The following is a 24,556-nucleotide window of genomic DNA, read 5'->3' on the forward strand; positions in this document are numbered from 1 at the left end:
CTGGCTAAACAATGCTACAGTTACTCATCAGCCATCGACCTCTCCCTTATCAGGTACAACGGTCTCTAGGCTGATAACTACATGTAAAAACCGACGATTCAGAAGTGCTTAATGTCTAATCTCGCCTTTCAATCTTCCACCAAAGAAATACTGTCACATACGAGATGCAGTCAACTCCTGGACCATCCACCATAGTACTTACGGAGAAAAGAGGACTAAAAGCTTGTACAGCGTGAGTACCGCTATATGTCATGCCTCAGAATAGCCGGAGGGAATGGCTGATCACGCGCTCAACAGGTGTCGGATAGTAGGTCACTAAACGATAACCCGGCGTAAGCAAGGCTGATCAGTGCGTACAGGCCAAAGTCCGTTGCCATCTTGTACCTGAGAAGGGAATATGTGTACGATGCCAAAGTGCAGCTATACCATGTAAATTCACTGCTACACGTAGAGGAAGGGTGAAAGGCAGTAAGAAGTAAGTCGTCGCATTAATAAGCAACGGCTAACATAAAATCAGTCGAAAGACGCTAGAAAAGCTCGCCAATGGTGATAAGCACTACGATGTCATACGAAATGCTACATCTCCTCACTCTAGCATCGATAGCAGCCACGATGCTGAACTCACAAGCTGGACGGGAGGGCATCGCACTTTTCTGCGCTCCGAGGCAATGGACGATCAACCTGCATTTCGTGTTCAAAGTCCCCTTGATCCCTTCGTGTCCGGCATATCCACACTCACGTCACCTGTACCCTTCCCTTCTCGCCCGATGCCAAAAACTCGCCCGGGTATGACTCGTCGCACCGTACAGACTATGGCAGGATCTTTCCCAATTGGTTCCGAACGTGCCGTGTCTGAATCTGTACCTGGAGCAGATTTCTCGTCCGGACGTGACGTACATAATCCTTTACTTTTCCTGGCTGAGTGCGCTAGAAGAGGATGGGATACTGCAGATGGGTCGGAATGGAAGGATAAAATGGTTGTTCCCGCGCCTATTACCTACCTACCTCTAGAAGACGCTATCAGGTTAGGGAGATGGTCCAAGGAGAATTTAGGAAAAATCATAACGGATCAGAGAAAGTACTTCCAGCTGGGATTACATGGATCGAAAAGGGATGTCAGTGTAGGACTAGATCCGGTCTATCAGCATGTCATAAAGGAGGATCAAGTGGATATTCTGTTCGGAAGGTGAGTTGCAGTATACCATCACTTCGCCAACGAGGAAGACTGACTTAGTGCATGCAGCTATTTCCGGCATGTACATTGTCAATGGGGCATGCTTGACCGCGATATACATACCTCGGCCTTCGTCAGATCACGCTCAGCCTTTCTATTCACTGCTATTCTTGCATTGGGAGCGACCTCTATAGCTACTTTAACGAATTCTACCCCACAACAGCGCATATTAGCGATCAAGTTATGGGCACATCTTGAGAAGCTTCAACTAGTAGTTTCTGCAACGGCTGCCAAATCTGTAGAAATTGTGCAGGGCATGATGGTGAGCAGAATCTCGCTACCATCTTCCAGGGGGAAGCCGTAGTGTTAACATATCGTGGGTATAGCTCGCACAAATGTGGGCTTTACGAACGCCAAGGCTAGTGGATGACCAGCGAGCTGCGCGACTGGGAATGGCAGTGCGGATGGCAGGTCAGATAGGTCTTCAGCTGGCTAGAAATCATGGTAGTATACCCGGAGAGCGGAATTCCAACGATTTACGTACTAGATTGTCTCTTGTTCTGGTGGAAAGCAGGTGGGAATCTATCGCCGACAGACAAGAGATCTCGTGTCAAGGTCTCGATTTGACCGATTTCGAAGCCGAAGAATTGGACCGAACGGGACCATTCGAAGACATCGCTCTTATGGCTGCTGATTACGCTTTGTATCGATTCGAAGTGAGTTCTTACTTACTCTGACGGCCAGGCTGATGGTTGGGTTTAGGCGGAATCAAAAGAACGCATACACCGTATCTCCTCAACAACACGCTCAACTACTGGGCTAGACAGCGAGAGGATATGGATTCAAACGTACCTTGAAAGCTGGAATAAGAAATGGGTCAGCCCACAAACCGATCCATTACGAAAATGGTGGTTTCAATACTTATCAATACGATCTCACTTGGTGGGAATCCTACGCGTCGCCAAAGCTCGAAGCGGACCTGGATCTTGGTCCGATCAAATGAGATCAGATCTTATTTTAGTGTCTATCGAATTGCTTGAAGGCTGCTTGTCACATAAGAGGGCTATGCATATGCTCAGACCAACATCTCCCATCGTATTTGCTGCAGCTATACTGCTACGTCTTACCAGTAAAGAAGCTCCAGAAAGAGACCTTATATTGCGAGTTGCGCTGAGGCTAGCTGGAGAACCTGAAAAGGAGGATATAGTGACGTATGCTGTACACAATGGATATCAGATACTGAACATGCTATGGTGAGTAATTTAAGTAGCGTTGACAACCGAGAGATGCTGACTGACACATGTATAAAGCTTGAGCAAAGAAGCTACCGAAGTGTCCCACGGGTCTACACAGGCGGAATCGAGCAATAATGATATCATATTTCATCAATCATCCGTTTCATCCAGTATCACTGCACTGCCGGAAGATGATACTTATCAACAAAACTTTCGACATACTCCGCCTCCGCAAGCTGATCAAACTCAGGCGCAGAGAATAGACCCAATGGCTTTCTTGACCTTGTTAAATCATCAGCCTGTCGACGATATTGGGGTCTTTCTAGGTCTGACTGGGACTAGCAACGGCAACGGCAACGGCAGCGGAATCGGATACTTGCATGATACCTCCAACGTCAATGGGTACGGAAACGCTAACACGACTCAATGGGACAGCTCAAATCCCCGCTCAAGTTTACTTTATGGCGACACAGCATCAAATCCTGTACCTATGCCATCTTGGGACAATTTCCTGTCCACGGAGCCCTTCACCTCGATCGATACCTCCCAAGGATCAATGATAGATCACAGACTACAAGCTGGCAATGGCTCTACGACTTTGACGAACAATGCCAATGAAGAGGAATTGTTTGGCTCAGCTGGAGAAGCAAATAGGCAAATGTCGGATAACGCCATTTCCGATTTTTATTTCCATCTCGCTTCTGCTTTGGGCAGCTAGTTTGTACAATTCTAAGTACCAACGTAGTCTACTTATGACTCTTGGTTTATTTCATGCACAGTTTGTCCTATCTACATGAGCAATTCCTCAATTTGAGGAATTCGTCAAAACTGAATTATCAGATATTTGCCACTCAAAACACGTCAACTGAACATGAGTAAACTCAAGATCATACGCGTCTTCATCGTTGAAAAACATGCTCGGACCATATAATCTATTTCTATTCTATTTCTCATCTCACTGATTTTAGCGTCATACAAACTTATCATATACCGCAACAATCCTCTTGTCAAAACATCTCGAGAAGTCGCTTGAATGCAGCCCACCTCACAGATTTCTTGATTACATCCAAAGTAATACATGCCGCGAGCAAAGCCAACATGCGGCAATCCGATATTTTTGAAGTGGATGGAGGGTGAGTAGGACTTTTACGATAGCAAAAAGTGTATGAAAGGCAGATGAAAGAGCTGATCTTGATGCTATCTACCTGATAGAGCTTCGTGATGCTGCCCGAGAGAAGAATATGAAATCGGCTGAAGGGTACAATAAAGCTTGTCGATCATTACAAAATTGTCCGGTAACATATAGTCGACCAAGGGATTTAGTGGTACTTCAGCATATAGGAGAGAAAACGGTAGCTATTTTAGAAAAGAAGTGGAAGGTGTATTGCGAAGATAACAATATAGTAATTGAATCACCTGTCAGTGAGTAAAATTCGTCCTCCCACCTTTTCATGCACTTGATCGCTAATCGCCAATGGTCACGTAGAAAAGAATAAAGGCAAATCTAGAGCTTCATCAGATGATGAGTCAGATTTGTCTTCATCAGCTGCTCCAAAGAAGAAAGTTCGAAAAGCCGCCAATCCAAAGACATACATACCAGCTAGAGGATCAGGTTCATACGGAATACTACTATCTTTAGTCTTGGCTATAGAGAATCCTGAGATCAACACACAAGTATTCTTGACTAAATCGGAAGTTATAAGAGGGGCTCAAGAGTATTGCGATTCATCATATGATCATTCGGAGAAGGGGACTTATTTTACAGCTTGGAGCGGGATGAAGACGTTAGTCAATAAAGGGTATGTTTATGTCACGGGAAATCCGCACAAATATTGTTTAACGGAAGAAGGATAGTGAGTATTGGAAAACCACGAAACTTCAGAGTCGTGTCCTTGTACCTTGATGAATGGTTGATCTGATACTTGAGGATTCATAGTGAAGTAGCAGCTGCTATGAGAAGTCTTCGACCGGAATTTAGCCATATGGAAAAGCGACCTTTCTTGCACAGTCCCTCTGTAGGTGGATCCAACACACCTCTTGTCCCCACCAGAAGTGCACCTGTAGTTTCGACAACGATCACTCGGGCACCTTCAGCTGCTTCTTCGCGCCAAGTCTCACCTGAAAAGCTCACTAGTAAACCCAAATCTGAAAGATTCCAATTCTGGTATATAAGTTAGTAACGACCATCCCTTCCTCAGATTTGCGCCATGCGAAATTCTCAACTCATGATTGCTATCGCAGGCTCGTTGGGTGACCGCGTCTCCTCTCTCACAGCAGCAAGTATACGCCTGGACCCAGTTGATTTCATAAACCTACGCAAAGTTGAATTTCGCTGCTCTCAACGCGCACATCCTTTCGCATCCCAGCTTAGATTGGTCGATCATTTATCGGCGGCTCAACCTCGAGACGATACGGGCCAAGCAACGTTGTTTGGCTTTATATTGGAAGAAGAAGCACCTCCAACGTGTAGTGGATTCGATGATAACGGTACTGAGAGGGGAAATTTTACACCATTTCCGTCTGGGCAGCATGACTTCCAAGCTAGAGAAGACATCAATTTCACCACTGTTTCTGCTGAAATGAACCAAACACAGTTGAAGGCTTCTTGCCCGATAGACAGCCTGACTACAGCCGAAAGAGCGTTCACTCGAACCGTATCTGCGCCTGTACAACCTCACTCACCGATATCAAATTTAGCTGCTGAGGCAGCGTTACGCCGGCAGATAGGAGGTCATACCAACCGGTCACATTCGCTGAATGAAATTACGGAGTCAGTCAAAGCGAGAAATCCAAGACCCGCTCCGAGGCTTTCATCTCATATACCCATTCATACACCTCACGTACATCTTGACGAACCGCATCTAGACAGGACTGCAAGCACAAATGCAGACGGCATTCACAAATTTCAACCCTCAGACGCGCTTATCTTCCCTCCTGGGACATATGAGATTATCCTCATTGTCGATACTAGAGAAGTGGAATCTCGATCCAACAGAGACAAGATCGCTGAAACCCTGGCTTCGAAGGGCATAAAGGTGGAAACTCGCGCTTTGAGACTAGGTGATATGTGTTGGGTCGCAAGAAGAATCGTTGGTGATTTGGGCGGAGAAGAAGACGAGTGTGTTCTGGACTATGTCGTAGAGAGGAAACGTCTCGATGATCTGTGCAGCTCGATCAGGGACGGAAGGTATACTGAGCAGTGTGTGAGTGATGTCCGGTCAGAGACAAACTCTTGAATGGAAGGATAAGTCGCTCATGCTTACTTTCTCCGTAGTTTCGTCTGTCCAATTCTTGCATCAATCATATATACTATATTGTAGAAGATTGGCAAGTCACAGAAAGGATGGAATATCACGGGCTTCAAATCATGACCGCCAAGTCACAAATCCAAATTCACAACCGGTTTTTCTTGAAAGAAACTCATAAATTGTCTGAAACTATCGATTTCTTGACAACAATGACCAAAGTCATACAACAATCCCACGAGAACAAGGCTCTGCATGTTATACCTTCGAAATACTTATCCAGATCGACCTATAAATCTTTACAAACCCACTTGAAGGATTCGCAAAGTGAAACGAGCTATTTTACAAGTTTCGCTGCATATCAAGAATTAAACGATAAGTCAGCTTCAGTCACACTAAAAGAGAAATTCGCTAGGATGTTACTTTGCGTAAAAGGGATGAGTGCCGAAAGGGTCTCATCAATCCTTGATATATGGGATACACCTACTTCACTTTGGACAAATCTCAAAGAACGAGATTCGGGACCTGCAGAATTCGAACTTATTGACAGTAATGGAAAAAAGAGGAAAAGAGGCAAAGAGATGTTCTTCGCTGATATGGTGAAAGGTGAAGGAAGGAGGAAGATTGGTGATGCTCTCAGTAAAGAGGTGGGCCAGGAATCTTTGTGTCAATATCGAGCGCCTAGTGCTGATGACTCGGTTGTACAGTTGTGGAAAGCATTTATGGGTACTGAAAACACTGAGAAGTAGGATAATTTTCAATCAAAATAAGCATCACACTAACATATCACCCTATCATATCGCATAACGAAGAAATAAATGTTGTAGCTATAGACATCAAAAGTAGTGAAACGTAATAACATGATGTATTTTGTGTCTTGAGTTCCAAGTACCTCCTATCCAATGATGTGCTTCTTGCCCCGTGCGAGAACCAGATCAAGCGGATACCTGATGAGGCCCGCCCATATTGCCATCGCGATCGTTATGTTGTCCTCATCGAATATCAGAAGTCGTTATTGCAAGAGCAATGCATAAGGCATGTAACGTATTATCGTGTGTGGCTTCAAGGAAAACCGAGCAACAAATTAACTACAATCACGTTATCATTGTGTATTTTGTACGAGATGCAAGGATAGTTCCGCTCAGATCTAACAAATAAACAACTGTTGAGCAACATGAGGCTCACGTGTTATCGAAGCTATCTCTGTTGATGTCTTGTAGTACTCGTACACCGGGACATCAATCTTACTGGTGTATAGACGCTTGACATCGTTTCACCCCTCTGGAAGATTGTGAACCTAATCATCAACATCTATGTCGAAGAGTAAAAAAGAAAACGCCCCGCCTTTCTGGTTACTCAGGGTCTGCTAAAAAGAAGTTCCCGGATCACCCTAAACTTTAAATCGCTCGATATTTCAACCCTGATCTAGAAACGCGTATGATAATTTATCCAGTTTACGTGTCTCGTCAGTTAGGATATCGATAAGCAAAAAGATGTACATGAGTTAGGAGATTCCTATCAAGAAAGAACGGAATGCTATTTTCTGGGCTTCTTTTCATAATTTAAACTTCTGTTCGATCACTTTTCTACTCTAATTTTGACCTTCTAGGTTGTTTTCTCTCTCTCCGCAAGAATCGGATTCTTTTTGGAAGGAATTTCGTTTTGGGTTGATAGATGTTTATTTCTTTTCGGTATTTCATCTATAGAAAGCATTTAAACAGGTTAAAACTGTCTATATTCTGATTGTAAAGAATTACGTTTACTCCCGAAAGTCGAAGAATATTAATAGCATTTTCATTATAAAATTATAACGACATTCCACCAATTTTGGTGTTTCCTTCTGTTGTTCAGAGCACTATCTGTACCTTGCTTGTTTGGTGAATATACTATCCTTCAATCATTTTACATCATCTATCAACACGTATCACTATACCCTGCTGTCAATCTTTTCAACTCCATATACCCTGTCAACGTGTATCAATATAGAAATCCATAGAAATAAGAAATCAACAAAAGGTTTGATAACAAAAGGTAGAATAGAATAACGACATAATAAAATCTCATAGGAGGGGTTTCAGCGTCCTTTGATCATCATTACCATCATAATCAGATCAATCAATCATATGACGTCCTTCAACGAGATATACATTAGGTCACAATAGAATAAATAACAAACAAGTAGAACAAAGGGAATTTTGGAGTTTCATCAAGATTTCATTGTACACGTTGAATTATTTGGGATCCTCAAGAACTCATACATAGAAGTTGAGAAAGTAAAATACCTTAGACTTGCATTTCTAAATTACTATATCCCCAACAAATTTTCACGATCATACCCCTCGAGTTGACCATAATAGTCAATATCAATTATTGCTACGCACAGATCACCTCGAAACCAATTCGACCTAGACTCATTCGCTCTTGAACAACGCCATTCATCGTCTTGGTAAAAGCGTTTCTTAGTGCTTTGTTTCGTATTTTTGGGCGTTTCTTGGATGAGAAATCGAACGCCAAAAAAAGATCAAAGCGTAGAAGGAAACAAGCTAAAACATCAAAGGGTAAATCAAGAAAGAGATCAAAATAGTCTGTGCGGAAGCAAGTACAACGCATCAACGGCGAAAAGAGACGATCAAAGCTCCTCTGTTCTTGTTCTCGTAAACAACAACAATCATCCATCATTGTTTATTAGCGACTTGCTTATGTGATAAGACCTCTTCTGGACTATTTTGGGCTCAAAAATCATATTTCAGATCCCCACCTTCCTTACACATCCCATCGTGTTATATCTCACATACTCAAAGATTCTCAATACAATTCCAAACATCTTCAAGGCAACATAACACTATCGGGAGACTGTCTAGATGAGCATATAAAGGAATTATACAGCTTGAAATGTGAGTTTGGCGCTTTTACTTCATCTAGACTGCGAGACATGTTTTCGGATGTCTCACCTTATTTGATATGGTATTCCCATTTGGACCGCAAGACATGTCTTGACTTGCCGCTGTCCCTAACACCATTTTATCGGAGAGTCCACTTTTCAATATTTCTGATGTTTTCTTCTCCCTTGGATTACTTGGGATAGGCTGAACAGGCCGTTTCATCATTATGGCAATCAACAACCCCTCTTCTTCACCGAATGGTCGTCCTTTGGATCTGATCTAATCAAGTCACTACCCCTTGGCCATTTGACCTCATCTTTCTCACACCATTCCATGCCGTTCTGACTTCATCTCAATTGCCATAATTATTGTCTGACACCTTTCGTTCGATTCGATTGTGTTCCTTCTTGTACATGCTCTGCGAGCAATCCTTCGCTTCGATATCTTCGTTTCCCCGATTCTACCCAGACCTTCTTGTATACACACTTTCTCGCTTATGACTCCAGCACCTCTGTTTTAAAACATTCATCTGCTCATCAAAGACCATCGGCATTGCGCATCAATTTCTGACTATTTAATTGTGTAGTATACCTAAAACAAACGCTCAAGCACAGCTCAAGATGTCATTACTCGCCCCTCGACCTGAAACGGAACGCGCATCGGTACTCTTGCCCAATGTGACTTGTTCCTCATGTTCAGCATCCATACCACTCTCAACTTTAGGTGAACATATCTGCAGTGCACCATCTAGGGGGATGGGCGATCGAAATGCACCCAGACCTTCTCAAATTGCTATTCCTCAAAGTCGACCGACTGTAGCACCTATAATGTCCCGTCAACCTTCCTCACAATCTCATCGCGGACCCTCGCCCACAGGGATCCGACCTCCCTTTGCCGGTCCCTCGTCCGCTCATCCCTCTCCCACCGAGTTCAGTATCCCCAGACGGCCATCAGCAGCGAATCTATCTCCTCATGACCAGCCTGGCTCATATTCAGCTTACCCAGTGCCACCAGTCAAGACTCCCTCACCGACAAATCCTTTTTTCCCTCGCCCGGACGGGACCGCCGTCAACGCGGCAGAACCTCAATCCTCGCCTATGATAGACACGACGAGTGGAGGAGAATCTGGTATGGCTGGTGTGGGTAGAAGAGCTTTTGCTGCTGCTGCTTGGGGTGTCCGAGCTGGTGTTGCTTTGGCGAAACAACATATCGAACAACCCTTGCCTTCGCCGTCTTTCCAGACAGCCAATCCTTCCTGGCCACAACCACAGGCTTCAACATCTTCGCAAAGTGCTACACGTGAACCTCCCCTGTTACCAAGGGTCCCGCTGAGCGGAAGACACAATCCAGGTTCCAGTCCGAGTTTTGGCGCTAGGCCTGAAATCCATCATTCTCATACTGCTCCGATTGGATCGACTGGCTCATATTCGCCTCCTCGATCACAAACTCCAGCTTCTCCACCCAGACGGTCAGCTTCAGCTGCGTCTCATCGATCGAACCCGTCCTCACCTCCAAGACGGAAGGAATCATTGTCTTCCAATACAAGTAGTCGATCAGGTCAAGGAGGAGAAAGTCTCTCTCAGATCCTCCGGGCTCGGACGAATACCGCCCCTGTTCGACCTAATAAACCTGGGTTTTTCGATAAAGTCAAGGAAATGCAAGCTCACGAAAGGAGCAATACCGTTGGACCAGTCTTGGGAATAGGCATGAGCAGAAGTGGTTCTGGCGGAAGCAGCAGTAGTAATGATCGCAGCAAGATACATGCTAGTCCGCAAACTACGACTTTTGAGCTGGAAGATGACGATTACGATGACCAACAATCTGCTCTTCCCTGGGCTACACCTGCTTTAAAAGACTCTCCCATGATGTCTGCTAATCCGTCAGGGAGGTCGAATGAAATGTTACATCAAAGATATCCGACCGCAGGTAGTGAAGCTTCAAGCAGTTCCTCAAGTTCCAGATCTGGTCGATGGGGTGCAACAAGTGGACCTGAGTCTGAAGAAGTAGTTACACCCTCCCAGAGTTTAGAGATGCTGTCTGATCGAGTGCACACTCAAGCTAGACCCACTCATGAAGCCGGTATGAAATCCTTTGGCTCATCTAACGGATTGATTGGAATGGAGGGCAGAGATATACTTGATCAGATTGGAGAAGAGGATGAGGAAGATGAAGGTGAAAGAGTCGTTTTTGGTACACCTACAGCGAGAAATTTGAAAGGCACCGGGACGACCGATAGGCAACTACCTAATTCTCATTCGAATTCAACTATAACTTCAACACGGCCATATCTTCCAACTACTGTACCTCATTCTTCACCCAACCGAATTAAGAAATACACCAACAACAGTAGTCTAAATGAAACCCCCAAACCTAAATCGCATAAATCGTCAAATTCGACCTCTTCCTCATCGAACAGTTTGGCATCCAGTACGAGAAGGAACAAAACATGTGTGAAGTGTGGTGATTCCGTTGGTGGGGCGAAAAGATTTGTGGAAAGGGATGGTGTGGTTTTATGTGAAAGAGATTGGAAAAAGATGTATCTACCTTCTTGTCGAAGATGTAATCTTCCTATAGAAAAGTCTGCGGTTTCTTCATCGGATGGACAACTGAAAGGGAAATGGCATAGAGATTGTTTTACCTGTTATAAGTGCGACAAGCCATTTGAAGGGGATGATTTTTACGTTCATGGTGGGAAACCGTTTTGCCAATTTCATTATCATGAAGAAAAGTAAGTCAATCTACGTTGTCTTCTTAGTAAATGTGCTAATGTGCTATAATGATTGTAGCGGTACCTTATGCGCATCATCATCATGCCATCAACCAATCGAAGGAGCATGTATAGTCACACCTGGTCCTAACACACAAAGATTCCATCCTGGGCATTTACGATGCGATCATCGAGGAGGCGTATCTGGCGCACAGAATTGTCGAGAGAGTATGGATGAATATTACGAATTTGAAGGTTCAAGATATTGTGAAAGACATGTTTATGAAGCTACAAAGGGAGATAGGATGATGAGGGCTGAGAAAAGACGGACTAGATTAGTAGATCTTAGTTTTGGATCGAGTAATGGGTTTTAGAACGCCATATTTGTATAATTGGTTAGGACTTTGCCTATAGTTGTATATAATTATTACTATTTGTATATACTCCGGACAATTGATATAGCGATCCATAATATCCTAATCGACCTTGATTATATTGTTGATCAGAATCGCATGTGGTCATGCATCACTTATCAGTACTACACATCTATCTTTTTAGACGGACATAACCGATAGTGCCTGAAGCGTGACTGTTCAATCTCATTCGAAGCGTACTCGTAATGGGAATGAGCAATCACGCAACCGATATCATAACGAAGAAATGGGTTTGCATCTATAATAGAGTATAGACAAGTTCATCAAATTACTTCGGATGAACCTCGATGTTGAGAACATCGATTCGACAAATCTCACGAACTGTTAGATCGAGTCTCTACACTACGATGTCAACTAAATACAAAACAACTATAGCTGTAGCTCAAATCAGATCAACAGATGATCCTAAACATAATTTAGAAATTTCAAAAAAGGTTATACGCAAAGCTGCAGAGAAAGGAGCGAAAGTGAGTCTTGAATGATATCTGGGATGAAGTACAGGTAAATTGGTAATTGACATTTCGCTTAATTTGGACACGAAGGCTATATTTTTACCAGAAGCTTCAGATTTTATAAATCAATCATATGAAGAATCTAGAAAATTATCATTACCTTTAAATCAACATTTATTTACAAAAGGTTTACAAGAAATTGCAAAAGAATTAAAAGTTTTAATTAGTGTAGGTATACATGAAGGACCAGAATCAAAAGATGAAAAAAGATTTTATAATACTCATTTAATTATTGGAATAGATGGAAATTTATTAGCTAGTTATAGAAAAGTAAGTTTTTCAAATTAAATTCAAATTTGGATTTTGCGTTCTTTCTTTTTCCGAGATTAAAAGTTTGTTTAAAATTTGATTGTTATAGCTTCATTTATATGATGTTGAATTGACTAAACCTCCTAATGAAGATGGTTCTATACCACCACCTCAAAGAACAGGTGAATCAGATAGAATTTTACCAGGACAAAAAATTATAAATCCTATTGATACAGGAATTGAAGGATTGGGTAAATTAGGTTTGGAAATCTGTTATGATATAAGGTGGGTATGGTTTAGGACTTTTCAACCATTTGAATCATGTTATTATTCTTGTGTTAGATCTTCAATTAACGATGAAATGCTAATAACCCTATTTTATCTAGATTTCCAGAATTGTCCTTAATTCTTACTAGATTGGGAGCGACTACTTTATTATTCCCTTCAGCATTCATGGTAAAAACAGGACGAGATCATTGGGGTGAACTTTTTCTTCAATTTATGCTAAGATACTCATACTGATTCATGCAACTTTGGCCATATAGCTACTTTAGTGGTAGGTTTATAGAATTTGATCATTTGCTTATGCAGCGTTAATTATCAGAGCTAAATCCCAGTACAACTTTAATAGAGGTCCCAAGCGATACAAAACCAATCATTTGTTATCGCCTCGGCTCAATATGGAGCACATAACCCAAAGAGGACTTCATGGGGAGAATCGTTAGCTTTCGATCCGTGGGGTAAACAACTTGGTAGATTAAGAAGTGTGGATGATACTTTACCAGGAAGCGATGAAAAAGTTGAAAAGATTTACGAGGATGAAGGGGAATTTTTCTTAGCTGAGATTGATGATAGTATTATCAAGTCAGTAATATCCCTCGATACGATGCGCCCATAAGACGTTAGGTAAAGCCTCCGAAGAATCGATGCTGATCTTGTCATCCTCACAGAGATACAAGAAGTCAAATACCCCTAGCTGTGCAAAGGAGGAAAGATATATACGGCGTTGTGGGCGAGAATATATAATCGGACAAATGACCTGTCCGTCGATCATTAATGGTCTTTTAAAGCCTTGTGAGGCGAGAGTTGGAGGAAAATAATTATAGATTGTAGAATAAGACAGATTCAATGACGTGTAATGCTATGCAAAGAGAATATGATACAATGCGAATAACCTTACAAATTCAGTACACCCATCGTCACTTTACTTCAATAACCGAGAGTTGTAGATCGACCATCTAATGTTCCCCAAATCTAGATTGTAAAAAGGTTTGACCTAAACTCTTAACTCTATCTTTGGATTTTGTTGGTAATTGATTATCTATAATTCCTCTCCTTGGCCATGGCCATAATATATAAGCTACTCTTGATGTGATTAGACCTAAGGGTATCTACGAGATTCGGCAGAACAAACAGAAATTAGTCGTAATTCCTGTTTTAGAATTTGCTTAAACTAAAATATGGGAATACTTACAGGACCATAAGTATTTGAATCTCTAGTTTGAAATTTTGAATCTCCTTCAACCCAACAATGTCCAGGTGGTATACGTATTGGAGTAGGTGGAGAAGGTGGTAAAGGATTAACTAAATCTCCTTCTAATGCTATTATTCTTTTTGTAGTTAATAATTCAGGATTTTGAGGTGACCTAAAGACATATAAATTTATATTAAATTGTTAGTAATACTCATGTGAAACATGGGCTGTATCGGAATACGACATGATTCACCATAATGTTACTACATCACCTCTCCTAAATCGACTTATGGCTACTGACCACCTCTCAAGTAAGACTACGTCGTGATGTAATGGAGCGGATGATAAATTAGGATTGAAAGTGGGCTACAAGTACACATATCAGTTCATATTTCAAAATTTCTCATAGAATCGTAATTAACCTGCATACTACCTCCCGTTACACTAGCTAATGAGTATATATGCCGTGTAAAGAATATTCCAACAGGTACCCATGCCAACACTCGACTGTGTGTGTAAAAATGAGATCAACTTCATTCCGTTTGCACGATATAAATTCCGTGGACATTTTGAATCACCCAATACCAAAAAGCTTTCACTCACAACGCATCCTTGACACCCTTTTGACGGAAGAATGAGCCTGCCTTGGACATCGGAATCGAAATTCCTTTTGTCGTTTTTTTGGCACTTTAGGGAATTGCTCTCGGCCTCAAGGTCTTTTGAATTTTCCTGTCTGACTAGTCTATTCGACTGCGGGCTGCTCTACAGTCGGGATTACGATGAGGCATATATACGCATAGATGTAAAGTCAACTATGATGATTGCTATCTGATAATCTCATCAACATCGAAAGGTGAAAGGTAATGATCACGTGATCCGGAATATACCGGTAAAATGTCAAAATACACAGGCGAAGCTGCATGTTAAAAGACATATCTATCTCTTTTATCCATCTATACTCCTTTCTCTTACTTCTTACTTCGTTATACACTGAGTCTCAACAACACGAAAAGGGAATAAGGGTTCAGTTGAAGATGACTACTTGTGCTGGTTGTGGAGAGAAAGAAGCTTCTAGATTAGAATGCCCAAATTGTAAAAAGTAAGTTCCGGTTTATGATTGAAAGACAATTATGACTGGTCGTGTGCTAACCAAGGTAATAGGTTGGGCATAAAAGGTAGTTTCTTTTGTGATCAAGATTGTTTCAAGAAAAGTTGTGAGTAACATCGTCATCCTGTACTTGTAAGTTCATAGCTGATGAGAAGATTTGCATAGGGGTAAGCGAGTGTCTATTGTGCATATAGTTGAAGGTAATTTGAAGCTAATTAGGAATATGGGATCTTAGACTACACATAAAGCTATTCACAGTATAGTTCAACTCGCTGCTGAAAATGAAGCAAACAGTGAGCTACCGGTTCCTTTACCAAATAATTATAAGGAAGCTGACTGTATCTGTTTGAAAAACTAGAAGAATCAACTTTACCGGCGAATATGAGGAATTATAAATTTACTGGGCCATTACGTCCTGTATACCCTTTGTCAGCCAAAAGAGTAGTTCCGCCACATATCAAACGACCAGATTATGCAGATCATCGTAAGTGTACCTCAAGCTGATAGTATGCAGTCATCATGGCTTATAAGCATTGCTTTCGTCTAATAGCTCAAGGTGTATCAGCTATTGAAAGTGTAAGAGAGAAACGAATCAGGATATTGGATAAAGAGGAAATTGAGGCTATGAGAGTAGTGTGCAGGGTGAGTCTTTTCGCTTATTTCCAGATCTCATAGACGTACCATGCCTCTTGGGCCCGGATTCTCAAATGTCTTTTTGCGAAATACCGCTCATACCTGAGCGGTTTGGCTGATATATCTTTCAAAAACAGCTCGGTAGAGAAGTGCTCGATCATACAGCGTCGTTCATTAAGCCTGGTATAACGACCGATGAGTTGGACGCAATTTGTCATCAAGCTTGTGTGGAAAGAAATGCATATCCCAGTCCACTGAATTACGCTAGATTCCCTAAAAGCGTTTGTATAAGTGTGAACGAGGTTATTTGTCATGTCAGTTGGTCTCGTACGTAGAAGCACGGTATATGCTTATGGTTGCTTTATTTTAGGGTATACCTGATCAACGACCATTAGGTAAGCTCACGCTGAATGATTAAATTCTCTCAGGACCCTAACTGACGAACGGTTTCCAGTGGAAGGAGATATCGTTAATCTGGATGTCTCGTTATGTAAGTCCAGCTATTGAACGAAGGCGTGAGTGGGAGTAAGCTAACCCTATTACCTGACTCACAGATCACGGAGGTCAGTCTGCTTGTAATCGGACCACTGTCCTGTACTAACCCCTCGGAACGTATAAATCAGGCTTTCACAGTGATTTGAACGCAACTTACCCAGTCGGCAAGATTGACGAAGAATCAGCAGACCTGATAGCCACCACGAAGAAATCAGTAGAAGAAGCTATCGGGATATGTAAACCCGGTGTTCCTTATCGAGAGATCGGAAACAAAATCGAGGAGATCGTCAGACCCAAAGGATATAGCATAGTAAGGAGATATACTGGTCATGGTGTACATGAACGTGTAAGTTCAGCATGTACTTCGAACGGGACGAAGGTATGAGGGGCGTGAGTGGAAGTGACGGTGTACAACGCTCAAGTCATGAATTGATCGATAGTTCCATTGCGAACCTAATATCGTGCATTACGGTGGATCAAAAATGCCTGGAAAGATGGAAGCTGGACATGTATTTACCATTGAACCAATGATCAACCTTGGTACCGCCAACCTCGGTAAGTCATTCGTCCGGTACTGACATCGTTGACCTTCAGCTAATGGGAGTTCACTACAGACCACTGGAAAGATGACTGGACAGCTGTGACATTGGACGGTAGACGATCTGCTCAATTCGAAGAGACTATTTTGTGAGTGCATATGGCTTGACGTTTCGATACGATGACTAAAATTTATTTCATCCTTTGCAGAATAACAGAAACTGGATTTGAGATTCTTACTCGACCGCCACCTACTACATCATCACACAAGAAGAAAAAGAAGAAGTCAAAATCCAAGGCTAACGGCTCCAGTACGCCTAACGATGGAGACGAAACACCGGAAGTTGGTACTCCAACAGGTGAGGTAGCTGATGGAGTGAAAGAGCTGGAGGTGAATGGGTCTGCGTAAAATGGAGTTTTTCGATGGAAAAAATAACCGTATTGCCAGGGGGGGTTGAATGACCTAGGATCTGGTTCAAGATGGGTGACATATCGTTACAGGTGTATGCATTGCATAATCTAGTTGAACTAGTACAAAAAGTAGAATTGCGACATTATCCTCTTGGACGTCTTCATCATTATATTAATATTTTTGTAATTGGTTTGTTTTTAACATTTTACTCCTCAGGTATGGTTTTCAACTATTAAAAAGAAAACAAAATATCAGCGAATCAAATCATCCGAATTTCACTTATAAATGAATCAAACTTACTTGTAATCCATGTATACCTTCAATATCCTCTTTTAAACATTTATTTACTAATTTATGTTGTTTTATTGTACTTAAACCTTTAAATGCAGGTGATGAAATTTCTATAGCGTAAAATGAACCGCAACCTCCTAATTTTTCGATCGAAGCAATATTATTTGTCAGCTATTGTCAATTTGCTCGATGTTTATTCATAAATGCGTTAGTTGTTTGAGAGAAATCAAAAATATAACTTACCTGATACATCTTGTACTTCTAATCTTTTACCTGGAAGAGCAGTTTTTAACTTTTGATATATTGCTTGTTCTCCTTTATCTAATGGTACGGATGCAGGTGTTGAATAAGCTCGTAGTATTTTACTAGAGGAAGATGATATTGTTAATTGTCTGATTGAGGGAGTAGTAGACAATATTGAGCGTAAGCGAGGACAAAACATGTTGGCGTTTTCGTAAAGTCCGAATGTGAATGGCGTTGTTAATTTTGAAGCTAGAATGCGATTATCAGATGGACGTCGATATTGGATTCCATAAAACTGAAACACTGAGATTTAGAATCAAATCTCATAGATGAATAAGTGATGACGTAACATCTCACACTTAAAGGGTCAATGCGCGTCAGAAGTGGTGAACGACGAGGACAATAACAACATCTTCTTGACTTGATTATTCTTCATAATATATAAATATAAATTATATGATCATAAAATAGACATATAGATAACGATACTCCGGTCGCTGTATTTGTGCGACATACTCATCCGCTGTACTTCAAATCGAATCGAATCAATCGTATAATTGGCAGACAATATTGCCTGTAATCACTATTTCTTGGACTCAAGATTTGCGTAAGGTGCTGATACAAAGTTTGACCATCTCATTCGCCGACTGAGAATGGCTGACGCCAAATTATTCAGTGAGTGGCAGCTATGATCACTGTGTATGAAAGTGGGGTCGAAGCTGAGTATAACTGATTTCCGTCCTCTTTTAGCTCGGGGTAAGGCCCAAGAACTACGAGATGAATTGCGAGGAGCGAATGATAAGCGAGACAAGGGGTTCTTGAGGAAGAAAACAGCTTTGAAAAAGATAGTAGCCAATATGACTATGGGTAACGACAGTGAGTCTTTTCGATATATTGGAAACTAATTTGTCAAAACCAACCGAATATCGATGATTGATTGCGCTAACACACCTGGTAAATCAGTGTCACCATTATTTCCAGATGTAGTTCAATGTATGCAGATTCAGGTTCTAGAAATCAAAAAGAGTAAGACTGCGTAACGCCTTGATTCCCTGCGAAGCTGACCAAACTTTAGTGGTGTATCTGTATTTGGTGAATTATGGAAGGTTACGGCCGGAGGAAGTGACCAGTGCAATAGGCGGTTTCCTATCGGTCAGTGAAAGCATATCGTTTTAGTCCATGAAATTTCGCTTCCGGTGTAGATGTATTCTGCATATAGCTAACTCTTGCTGGATGATTAGGACTGTGCGGATAGAAATCCTCTGATAAGAGGTTTAGCAATCCGAACGATGTCTTCTATACCTTTACCGCCGATCGTTAAAGCTCTTATAGATCCACTTCGTCACGCTTTACAGGATCAAGATCCATATGTGAGGAAGACAGCGGCTATAGCGTACGTCAGCTGAGATTCTCTTACTTGGAAGAAAGCTGATTGCCCCCTTGCTCCCAGGGTTGCTAAATTATACGCATCCGAGCCGGGACGAAAGGTTGTCGAGCGAGAAGGCTTTGTAGGAATGCTGAGGTGAGCGAGCACTGAAGTGTTGCTTGTCCCCTGATGTGCTGACATCGTGCGTTAGGGACTTGTTGGCAGACCACAATCCTACCGTAGTCGCGAATTGCGTCGCCGCATTGGTAGAAATATCAGAACGAGGGGACGATATAGTCTTGAAATTGAATGGAAATGTAGCTGGAAAGCTTGTTGCTGCTCTGGGGGAATGCTCAGAGTGAGTGCGAGGGACTTTCCCTTGACCATGACGGATTGAAGCTTATTGTTGCTCATGCCTAAGATGGGGACAAATTTACATCCTCGACTCCCTCTTATCCTTTGTTCCACAGACTCACCTCGAAGCTGAGCAACTTGCTGAGCGTATATCAGTCAGATTACAGCATGCCAACAGCGCTGTAGTTTTGACTACAATCAAAGTTGTGTTATATCTTATGAATTATATGGAAGATGAGGTGTTGATGAGAGTTTTGGAAAGGAAAATGGGACCACCCCTCGGTGAGCTGAACTCATGGCTTTCAATTGCCCTCCTAGCTCACGCTTCTCCCGATAGTTACCCTGTTGTCGTCTGGGTCAGAAGTGCAGTATGTCGGTCTAAGAAATATCCTCTTAATCATTCAAAGGCGTCCGGCTATCTTGCAAAACGAGGTAAAGGTATTTTTCTGTAAATACAACGATCCGATATATGTCAAGCTCGCAAAATTAGAAATAATGTACAGGTTGACAAGAGAAGAAAACGTGTCCGAGGTGTTGGCGGAATTGAAAGAATACGCCTCGGAAGTGGATGTAGATTTTGTTAGAAAAGCAGTTCGATCAATAGGAAGATTGGCTATCAAAATTTCTTCTTCCTCCGACCAATGTATTCAAACATTACTTAATCTCATGTCGACGAAAATTAGTTATGTGGTTCAGGAAGCGATCGTGGTGATCAAAGACATATTTAGAAGATACCCAAATCAATACGAGAGTATAATTGCGACCTTGTGTGAGAACCTGAATGTGTTGGACGAACCAGAAGCAAAATCTGCAATGATTTGGATATTAGGTCAATATTCTGACAGGATTGAAAACTCTGATGAACTGTTAGAGGATTTCGCATTCACTTTCAAGGAAGAACCTGCTGAAGTAAGTCAGCTATCAATTGGCAGAGTACTATTTGATCTGATGAAGCGACAAACAGGTTCAACTTGCACTTCTTACTGCTGTGGTAAAACTGTTCATCCGACGACCGACCGCCGCTCAAGAACTTCTACCTAAGGTCTTGAAATTGGCAACGGAAGAAGCTGAGAATCCGGATCTAAGAGACAGGGTGAGTAGCTTCTATCATACGATGATGATCTGCTTATGGTCCTGCGATGCTGACTGTCCAACTCTTTTACAGGGTTTCATGTATTGGAGATTGCTCACTTCTAATCCTACCGCGGCGAGAGATATAGTGCTTTCGGACAAACCCGTGATATCGACTGAAACAGATAGAATGGATAAAGGCATGCTCGATCAATTATTACTTCAAACTGGTACTCTAGGTAGTATTTACCACAAAAATCCAAATGTAAGTCGACTCTTTATTGTTTCACGTTATTGGTAGAAACCGCGAGTGATTGGCTCATTTCGTCGTGGCTGCAACACAGACATTCATTCGAACAGCAAAAGCACGCTATTTACCCGATTCTCCAGCTTTGAATTCATCTTCGAAACGACACTTGATAACACCTTCAGGCGTCTCTTCCACGTCGATCAGATCTCCTCCTTCTTTACCTGCTCGCCCAATTTCATCTATTCCTACCGACACCGAATCCCCTATTTCTCCTAATGGAGGATCGAGTGATCCGTATGGTCAATTGAGTGATCTCGAATTTGTGAATGGTGGCGGTGCTGGTTATCAGACTGATATACCTAGACCTAGAGGTGCTGATGAAGATCTATTATTCTAGCTAGATGGATTATTGTAAACGAGTTTCTTAGGGTATTTGTAAAAATGGGAAATCAGAATGTAGTATATTTTGGTTGCTAGGCCCTGAGCAGCTATCCGGAAGATTGACGTCTCCGTGTGTACAGCAGACGCATTGGCGAATACTCTGCTGTAATAGTGAGGATTGTGCGGTTGTGCGGTCCATTGTACATTATGGCAGTAAAAACAAGATGGCAACCACCTTAGCCAGACAAGTGGTATGAGGAGGATCATTGATGCTTTAGACGAGGAAAGTGAATTGATCCATTCATTTTACATTCAAGTAAAATCATGTCTCGGCGAAGCTTGAATTGACCGATACATTACGCTGAAACTGGACTGACTACTACTGCTCACTACAATGCGAATAGCTCACTACAATGCGAATAGCTCACTACAATGCGAATAGCTCAATTCACATTGCTATCATGAGAGTGACAGCGCTCTGGATATTCCATGCATGCGCGCGAAGTGCTTGCGACGACAGAACCCTTCGTTACCCCTACCCCAGAGAATCGCGATGCTTCTTGCTCGGTTTCTAAGGGACTTAAATATATCCGAATTCCCATGCTAATAGTACCACGGTAAATAAGCTTCAATTAACACGTGGGAAATTAACCTTTTGTTCAGGGTAATATCATTGCGTTATTTGTATTTATCAAGGATAGATTTGTATTTACACCTGATAGAAAATAAAAAAATACAAATTATCATATTCATCAACCAATCCACTTTCATCTAATTCTTTCTTGGGGGCTTATTTGACTTGTCATCAGATACTAACCTCAAAAACTCAATCTACCTCGGCGTTTGATTCCTATTCAGTTTCATTAATAATTATTTTATACAAATAACTTCTCTCTGTTTTATCCTCATGTTCCTCGTATCTTGATCCGGCCTGATCCGACCTGAAACTCATCTTTCAACATGAATAATATGAACGGATACCCGATATATGATGATCCGAATGGATCTTCGTCGAATACAATCCCAGTATTTCCAGGTTTATCACGAACTAATTCCTCTTCATCATCGTTACATCAATATAATTCTCAACCTCAACCTGATCCATACACTTATCTTCACTCACAACTTGGCGCATCAAGTCTTCATTCTCAGCTTGGAGCATCCAGCTTACGAGGTATTGTACCCAATCTGAAACCCACTTCATTCAATTCATTCATCCCCAATGACGATTTCAATCCTCAACATCAACATCAGATACAATTCCAGCATCAGAATCCCATTAGTAGTAGTGGACCATCGAGACCATCTGGTATAGCCAAAAAGAAATCAGCTAAGAAAAGTGCTCATTTACATGGTTTAGGAGATGGTTTCGGTAAAAATGGTGAACTCAGAAAGAAGAGGACTAAGAGGACTTCGGGTAAAGCTTGTGTTTACTGTAGGAGGAGTCATATGGTTTGCGAAGGAGGAAGACCTTGTGAGAGATGGTGAGTTCATTTCTGTCGCATCTGTTATTCTATCGCTGAATAAGATTATCAGCATCAAACGGGAGATACCACATCTATGCCGTGACTTTACTCCACCACCTCATTCCCATTCACATCAATCAGAGACTAGCCAGCATACAGAATCACCATCACAAGCGAGTGGAGCGGAATCATCAACCACTGCTATGCTACCTCCGCCCCAGGCACAACCTACATTAATTCCTGCCTTATCGCAAGATCAACCAATGCCGATATACTCTGATCCAAACTTCCCACCCACATGGCCGCTACTTCCTTCCGTTTCTGATCAAACAGCGCAGTTCAATTCCGCGCCTGCTCAACTTGAACAGATGCTATCCCAACAAACTCCACCTGTCAAACTGGAGCCAGATTTGACCGGAAACGAGACGATGGCTGCCCCATCCTGGGGAACATCGAATGACGACTCGGAATTGGCGGCTCTCAAGTGAGTATGGATACATTCTTGCTCAGGCTCAGGCTGACAAAGTTGTTTTAGCGAGTTCATGAAAGACTTAGGTGTACCTGCGCTTCCTGGCGATTTCTTCAGCTTCATGAATGCTCTCGATAACAAAGACACAAATAACTCCCTTCAATTGCCAATGGCCAATGGCAGTATAGCAACCACCTCCTCTGTTACACAAGACTTCGCCAACCTGTCGACGCAAAATACAAATGGAGCGTCGTCAAACGCTAAGGGAAAAGGAAAGGTTGTGCCTATGTCAAGGATGTGAGTAGTCCTTGCGAAGCCTCGAGCAATTCTTGCTGATAAAACGTCTCGGTAGCGACAAATTCATGATGGCAGCAGCAGATCAACCCAACGGAACAAGAGCAGCTAGATTGGCTCAGGTGATTAAAGCCAAATACGATGCCGGATTGCTGAAACCTTATGATTACGTTAAAGGGTATGAGAGGATGAACAAGTGGATGGAATCAGGTAGAGCAGCCCCAAGAATGGAAAGTAGAGCAGGTAGTGAGACCGATAGTCCGAGTGTGGGAGCAGGGCGGAATGGTAGATTGACCTGTAAGTCCCCGTATGACTCGGCGCAGACTTCAAAGCTGACTGGACCAGCCATGACGCCTCACCAAGCTCTTGGGAAGAGTATATCGGCCGACTCTAGAAGGAGGATTTTAGCTGCTTTGGCGGGATTCCGACCCAAATTCAGACAAATAGCTAGAACTCTAACAAATGTCGATTTGGTTTTCGTCGAAGAAGCTATGGAGAGGTGGATGCTGGAATATGATAGGACCTTTGCTTGTGAGCGTTTGACATCCTCTCTTGTCACTGTCGCAACGTATCCTACTCACAAGCTTCATCCTCTTATGCTGACACCTCTATTTAGCCATCCACACGCCATCTTGCATTTGGAGAAGGACAGGCGAGATCCAGAAAGCCAATCAAGAATTCTCTAACCTTACAGGTATACCTGCATCCATGTTCAGAGATGGACAACTCTGCGTTTACGAATTAATGGATGAGGAAAGTGCTGTCAGGTATTGGGAAGGTTACGCTAAAATCGCTTTCGATCAGAGTAAGCGGGGTTTCATTGGAATACACATTTAAGCGTAAACAAAAGTGCTAATTCAGTTCGCCCGTCTAGATCAGCGATCAATGTACATCTCATGTACATTGAATATCCCCCTCTCCTTGACGCGACTTAAACCCCGTTACCTATCGGCAGCTCCAACACCTCAACCTTCTAAATCTGCTCATCCAAACCCGCCTTACTCCATACCCGAATTAGCTTTACCTCAAAGTTTCCATAATGATGGTATGTCTTCAGAGAACGGTGTTCTCGATGAATTTAGAGAAATCAAGTGCTGCTTCAGCGTGACTATAAGAAGGGATACTTGGGGTGTACCTGTGGCCGTGATGGGACAATGGATTGTGAGTAATCATTTCATTGGTCAAGTATCCCCAGATGTTGACTTTAGCTGACTTCCTGCTCAGCCCATATAAAGGAATCTTTGGCAGAGCAAGTACCCTTGAAGCTGGATTTA

At 42.3% G+C, this 24,556-nt stretch overlaps 9 protein-coding genes across 9 annotated transcripts; 7 read left to right on the top strand and 2 right to left on the bottom strand.

The window, feature by feature from the left end:
* Positions 1-164: 164 nt before the first annotated feature.
* Positions 165-3,127, top strand: I206_103238 (uncharacterized protein; the record flags this gene model as incomplete). Its single annotated transcript, XM_070202702.1, has 7 exons — positions 165-232; positions 416-475; positions 518-1,186; positions 1,244-1,496; positions 1,561-1,890; positions 1,937-2,427; positions 2,485-3,127. The coding sequence occupies 7 exons, from the start codon at positions 165-167 to the stop codon at positions 3,125-3,127; spliced, it is 2,514 nt and encodes an 837-aa protein (XP_070058803.1).
* A 360-nt stretch (positions 3,128-3,487) lies between these two features.
* I206_103239 (uncharacterized protein) lies at positions 3,488-6,403 on the top strand (the record flags this gene model as incomplete). The annotated part of the gene is made up of 7 exons (XM_070202703.1): positions 3,488-3,542; positions 3,622-3,831; positions 3,896-4,262; positions 4,346-4,581; positions 4,651-5,612; positions 5,684-6,301; positions 6,362-6,403. The coding sequence occupies 7 exons, from the start codon at positions 3,488-3,490 to the stop codon at positions 6,401-6,403; spliced, it is 2,490 nt and encodes an 829-aa protein (XP_070058804.1).
* A 2,753-nt stretch (positions 6,404-9,156) lies between these two features.
* I206_103240 (uncharacterized protein) lies at positions 9,157-11,617 on the top strand (the record flags this gene model as incomplete). Its single annotated transcript, XM_019153522.1, has 2 exons — positions 9,157-11,264; positions 11,323-11,617. 2 exons carry the CDS (start codon positions 9,157-9,159, stop codon positions 11,615-11,617), a joined length of 2,403 nt encoding a protein of 800 aa, XP_019013683.1.
* A 407-nt stretch (positions 11,618-12,024) lies between these two features.
* On the top strand, positions 12,025-13,464 carry I206_103241 (uncharacterized protein; the record flags this gene model as incomplete). Its single annotated transcript, XM_019153521.1, has 7 exons — positions 12,025-12,144; positions 12,220-12,459; positions 12,548-12,723; positions 12,825-12,919; positions 12,984-12,994; positions 13,070-13,302; positions 13,389-13,464. The coding sequence occupies 7 exons, from the start codon at positions 12,025-12,027 to the stop codon at positions 13,462-13,464; spliced, it is 951 nt and encodes a 316-aa protein (XP_019013682.1).
* A 212-nt stretch (positions 13,465-13,676) lies between these two features.
* On the bottom strand, positions 13,677-14,565 carry I206_103242 (uncharacterized protein; the record flags this gene model as incomplete). The annotated part of the gene is made up of 5 exons (XM_019153520.1): positions 13,677-13,829; positions 13,913-14,084; positions 14,166-14,278; positions 14,335-14,419; positions 14,516-14,565. The coding sequence occupies 5 exons, from the start codon at positions 14,563-14,565 to the stop codon at positions 13,677-13,679; spliced, it is 573 nt and encodes a 190-aa protein (XP_019013681.1).
* Positions 14,566-14,946: 381 nt separating this feature from the next.
* Positions 14,947-17,094, top strand: I206_103243 (methionine aminopeptidase, type I; the record flags this gene model as incomplete). Its single annotated transcript, XM_070202704.1, has 12 exons — positions 14,947-15,011; positions 15,074-15,126; positions 15,269-15,313; positions 15,379-15,504; positions 15,571-15,662; positions 15,791-15,967; positions 16,024-16,048; positions 16,108-16,143; positions 16,277-16,494; positions 16,589-16,703; positions 16,763-16,835; positions 16,896-17,094. The coding sequence occupies 12 exons, from the start codon at positions 14,947-14,949 to the stop codon at positions 17,092-17,094; spliced, it is 1,224 nt and encodes a 407-aa protein (XP_070058805.1).
* A 208-nt stretch (positions 17,095-17,302) lies between these two features.
* Positions 17,303-17,830, bottom strand: I206_103244 (uncharacterized protein; the record flags this gene model as incomplete). Its single annotated transcript, XM_019153518.2, has 3 exons — positions 17,303-17,326; positions 17,398-17,525; positions 17,632-17,830. 3 exons carry the CDS (start codon positions 17,828-17,830, stop codon positions 17,303-17,305), a joined length of 351 nt encoding a protein of 116 aa, XP_019013679.2.
* A 454-nt stretch (positions 17,831-18,284) lies between these two features.
* I206_103245 (uncharacterized protein) lies at positions 18,285-21,069 on the top strand (the record flags this gene model as incomplete). Its single annotated transcript, XM_019153517.1, has 12 exons — positions 18,285-18,306; positions 18,382-18,507; positions 18,595-18,657; positions 18,707-18,783; positions 18,873-19,024; positions 19,082-19,153; positions 19,209-19,355; positions 19,419-19,633; positions 19,689-20,260; positions 20,316-20,444; positions 20,517-20,687; positions 20,767-21,069. 12 exons carry the CDS (start codon positions 18,285-18,287, stop codon positions 21,067-21,069), a joined length of 2,049 nt encoding a protein of 682 aa, XP_019013678.1.
* Positions 21,070-22,013: 944 nt separating this feature from the next.
* I206_103246 (uncharacterized protein) lies at positions 22,014-24,515 on the top strand (the record flags this gene model as incomplete). Its single annotated transcript, XM_070202705.1, has 8 exons — positions 22,014-22,537; positions 22,590-23,003; positions 23,055-23,285; positions 23,341-23,579; positions 23,628-23,813; positions 23,899-24,087; positions 24,157-24,443; positions 24,507-24,515. 8 exons carry the CDS (start codon positions 22,014-22,016, stop codon positions 24,513-24,515), a joined length of 2,079 nt encoding a protein of 692 aa, XP_070058806.1.
* Between the last annotated feature and the right edge of the window lie 41 nt (positions 24,516-24,556).

The sequence above is a fragment of the Kwoniella pini genome, chromosome 4 (assembly GCF_000512605.2).
Source record: "Kwoniella pini CBS 10737 chromosome 4, complete sequence".
Lineage (NCBI taxonomy): Eukaryota > Fungi > Basidiomycota > Tremellomycetes > Tremellales > Cryptococcaceae > Kwoniella > Kwoniella pini.